The sequence below is a fragment of the Miscanthus floridulus genome, chromosome 4 (assembly GCF_019320115.1).
Source record: "Miscanthus floridulus cultivar M001 chromosome 4, ASM1932011v1, whole genome shotgun sequence".
Taxonomy (NCBI): domain Eukaryota; kingdom Viridiplantae; phylum Streptophyta; class Magnoliopsida; order Poales; family Poaceae; genus Miscanthus; species Miscanthus floridulus.
Genome location: NC_089583.1, coordinates 86,517,293 through 86,521,597, shown reverse-complemented (window position 1 = coordinate 86,521,597; position 4,305 = coordinate 86,517,293). Strand labels below are relative to the sequence as shown.

The following is a 4,305-nucleotide window of genomic DNA, read 5'->3' as shown; positions in this document are numbered from 1 at the left end:
TGCCGGGGCACCTTATCCAAATTATACTTCCTTCAGCTTGGCCTAGTAGTATATTAAAGGTTCACGTGTGCTCTAGTTCTAAGAATTAGCTCTGTAACCTTTAACTAAGCAACCTTTTATACGCATGCTTAAATCATTTTTATTTTCTTAAATCCTGTATGGACTTCGGAGCTGAACGAAGCAGTACCAATTAGACTCTGGAGTTGAAATAGCTCGCTGAGGACAGAGGAACACCGAACACGCCACTCCGGGTCGGTGGTGGAGAATTGTCCAATCCTTTCCGCGACTTGTTTGCGTAATCAATTCGAAGTGGATCTTATATCATTTGCATCCGCATTCCCACAAGGGACAAGCAAGCTACCGGCCCTGCTAAAATATAAACGACGCAGGCCGTGCCCGTCCGGCAACGTCTCCCGCTCTCGCATATAAACGCTCAAGTTCCCCCCCTAGTTGCCGTCTGCCCGTGAGCTCGTCTCTCCCAAAAATACGTTCGTGGCACAACCCCACCGGCCACCGCCGTTGCTTCATCCTTTAGCACTCAACACTAGTGCTAATGGAAACCACACTCCTCCGGGTCCGGGGCAATGGCCGCCTCCTGCCCTTCTTCCTTCTCTTGCTTGCCGCCGCCGATTTCACGGCGGTGCAGGGCCAGCAGGGACAGCAGCAGCAGCAGCAGCAGCAGCAAGGGCAATACTACTCGCAGAGCTTCAGCCCGTCCATGGCCATCGTCATCGTCGTGCTCATCGCCGCCTTCTTCTTCCTCGGCTTCTTCTCCATCTACGTCCGCCACTGCTACGGCAACGGCTACTCTGCGAATAACCCGGCCCCCAACGGCGGCGCCGCGCGCTCGCGGCGCCAGCAGCGCGGCCTCGACGCGGCGGTGCTGGAGTCCTTCCCGACCATGGCGTACGCCGACGTGAAGGCGCACAAGGCCGGCAAGGGCGCGCTCGAGTGCGCCGTCTGCCTCAGCGAGTTCGACGACGACGAGACGCTGCGCCTGCTTCCCAAGTGCTCCCACGTCTTCCACCCGGACTGCATCGACACGTGGCTCGCCTCCCACGTCACCTGCCCCGTCTGCCGCGCCAACCTCGTCACCGGCGCTGACGACAACGCCCCGCCGGCCGACGAAGGCGCGCCTGAGCTGCAGCTGCCGCCGGCTCCCGCGCAGGAGCTGCCGTCGCCCACGTCCGCGCCGCCGGCGCCTGCTGCTGCTGCTGCTGCGGTGGTCATTGACGTGGAGGAGACAGCGGAGGAGAGGATCATCAGAGAGGAGGCCGACGAGCTGATGCGCATCGGCAGCGTGAAGCGCGCGCTGCGCTCCAAGTCCGGCCGCGCGCCCGCACGGTTCCCGCGCTCGCACTCCACAGGGCACTCGCTCGCAGTCGCAGTGTCTGCCACCACCGGCACCGGCACCGAGAGGTTCACGCTGCGTCTGCCCGACCACGTGCTCCGGGACCTCGCCGCGGCGGGGAAGCTCCAGCGCACCAGAAGCCTAGTCGCATTCCGCTCCAGCCGCGGGTGCAGCACGCGCCGCGGCGTTAGCGTCAGGACCGGAGCCGGCGGCGGCGAAGGCAGCAGCCGCGCCGGGAGGAGCATCCGGCTGGGCCAGTCAGGGCGGTGGCCGTCGTTCCTGACGCGGACGTTCTCCGCGAGGCTTCCCGCGTGGGGGTCGCGGTCGACGCGGAGGGGCGTCGAGACGGACGGGTCGAGCAAGGGCGGGAGGGCGGCCGGCGTCGTCGCCGGCGCAGCAGGCGCCAAGTCAGTGGAACAGGACGACCAGGCGTGCGCGCCTGGACAACGTGTTTGACCGGTTTCTCCCTGTCGTGGTCAAACGGTGGCTGCTAGGAAACTCTTGGTGCTTTCGTCGCCGTCGCTGTGGAATTTTTTTTGGCAGTTGAATTTAGGAGAGAACGTGCTTGGTCGCCCTCCTCCATCAGTCCATCTGGACGCGTGTTGTATTCATTTTTTTTTCTTATAGAAAAACATGTGTACATAAAATTAGTAAGTCTTTCTTGAAAATCAATATACATATATATTACCTGTATGTACAAGTACACACACGTACCGTATCTCTTACATTTGAAAAACATGATTCTTTAAAAAGCAATCTTTTTTTCTTGATGGAAGTAATAGGAACAGAAATGTTATACGACACGTATGTGTTTTAGCAAAAAAAAAAAAACACATGGATTTTTTTTATCTCTCCTTCTCTCTTTTTCACGGGTGACCACCGGCGCCGGCGACCGGTGAGCTCGCCCGCGCCCGCGCCGGCCATGGCGGCGGCGGTGGCGGCGGATCTGTGATTTGTCCTTCCATAGAAAAAAAAATTGTGATATGTGATATGTGGAGGCTGGAGATAGAAGAAGGGTGGAGGCAGTTGGATCTTAATCCTATGGTGTAAAAAAAATCCATGTATTAAAACTGCATAAAACACATGGTTACGTAGTAGACAGAGTCAGCAGGAATCATGTGATAGACAACGAGGCGCCAAATGTTTCTCCCTATAAGCACGTGCATGGTTGCAAACCACCACCCACTCATTTGCGATTAAGACCATTGAAGCATATTGGTCGATGATGGGTGCCTTGCCTACCCGCCTAATGTCAGCGCTTAGCGGAACCCTGTTATTGAATGTTGAGGAGAAAATGTATGCACTCTAGAAAGTAGAAACGCATCCATCGATGCGTCAGGCCGTGCATCATTACCCGTCATACTTCACACACGATTAGTGGTGGTCATGCTGTTCGAATGTTCGATTCGTTCTGTCCCTGGTTGACGTGTTGTTTCCTTGTGAACAGGAAGCTGGCACGTTCGCCCTGTTTTGGTTGACAGATCTTTGTAGTGTGTTTGGTTTCAGGGATTAAAGTTTAGTCTGTGTCACATCGAACGTTCGGATGCTAATTAGGAGGATTAAATATGAGCTAATTAAAAAACTAATTACACAGGAGTAGACTAATTTACGAGATGAATTTATTAAGCCTAATTAAGCCATCATTAGCATATATTTACTGTAGCACAACATTATCAAATCATGGACTAAATAGGTTTAAAAAATTCGTCTCGTAAATTAGTCGCAATCTGTATAATTAGTTATTTTTTTAATCTATATTTAATACTCCATGCATATGTCCAAACATTCGATGGGACAGGGACTAAAATCTGAACTAAGGAAGCAAACACCCCCTTAGAAAGGAGATGAAACGCCTGGACCATCACTTGCCAGTTGCCACACATTACTGCACACATATTTTTTAGGGGCGGCTCAGTAACCTTTTGTAGGGACAGTTTGACCAGCCGTCCCTATTCAATCGTCTCTACAAATCATGTATTTATAGGGGCGGTTTTCAGGCCGTCCCTACAAGTAGATTTGTTGAAGCGGCTCGTGTTACCAGCCGCTCCTACAAATAGATTTATAGGGGTGACTGCAGTACCAGCCGCCCCTACAAATCGATTTGTAGGGGCGGCTGTAGTACCAGCCGCCTCTATAATACCTGTTTGTAGGGGCGATTCTAGTGAACCACCCCTACAGTATGCTTTTCCGCAAAAAAAAATTCAAATTTGATCAGAACACTGTTTGTTTCCGCGTATTTCATCCAGCGTTCGCGTTGCCGAATGCCCCGCGACCAGCGTTCCGAATCGCGTTCGCATTGCCGAACGCCCCGCGACCAACGTTCCGAACCGCGTTCGCGTTGCCGAACGCCCCGCGACCAGCGTTCCGAACCTCTTAGACTATAAGCACAAGAGTATTATATAAACTACAATTACAAGTCTAAATCACAAGAATATATACAATCCATCATTAAATATACAAATTCCATAATCATTGTTATCAACGTCCTAGAGATAGCATTTTAGTCTCACGAAGGTATTGGTACTGAGGATTTATACCTAAGTCAGACTCTTGGTCATGGTAAACGCCTTTGACGTGTACAATTTGGTCCAATATGAAGTTGCAAAGGTCGCCGACGAGCTCTAAGAGTTGGTCATCCTTGTATGGATCTCTTTTCATTCCTTTCTCTTCTTTCTACTATAAGAGAACAAGTTTCGATTTAGTATTTCATACTATGTACGAAGTTTTTATACTACGGGTGAAGAGGTTCAAACTTACCCTTAAGGGGTGTCTCCTGTAGGCACCGGTGTTACTCATCATAGAACATATATAGTATCCACAATGTACACTCTCAGGCTTCTACTTGGAGCACTGTGTGTTTTGCATATGAAAATGTTAAGTAATGCTTTTGATAGCTATGTAATAGAGTACTAAAGAAGTAAGTTACACTTACCGCACATAGTATTTTTATAGCC

At 51.2% G+C, this 4,305-nt stretch overlaps 1 protein-coding gene across 1 annotated transcript; it reads left to right on the top strand.

Annotated features, from left to right (window-relative positions):
• The first annotated feature begins 367 nt into the window (after window positions 1-367).
• On the top strand, window positions 368-2,035 carry LOC136551963 (E3 ubiquitin-protein ligase ATL6-like). Its single transcript, XM_066543489.1, has one exon. The coding sequence runs from the start codon at window positions 554-556 to the stop codon at window positions 1,805-1,807; it is 1,254 nt and encodes a 417-aa protein (XP_066399586.1). The 5' UTR covers window positions 368-553; the 3' UTR covers window positions 1,808-2,035.
• The last annotated feature ends 2,270 nt before the right edge of the window (window positions 2,036-4,305 follow it).

Excerpts from the sequence above, each read along its gene's own strand:
- LOC136551963 (XM_066543489.1), top strand. The coding sequence starts at position 554 with ATGGAAACCACACTCCTCCGGGTCCGGGGCAATGGCCGCCTCCTGCCC.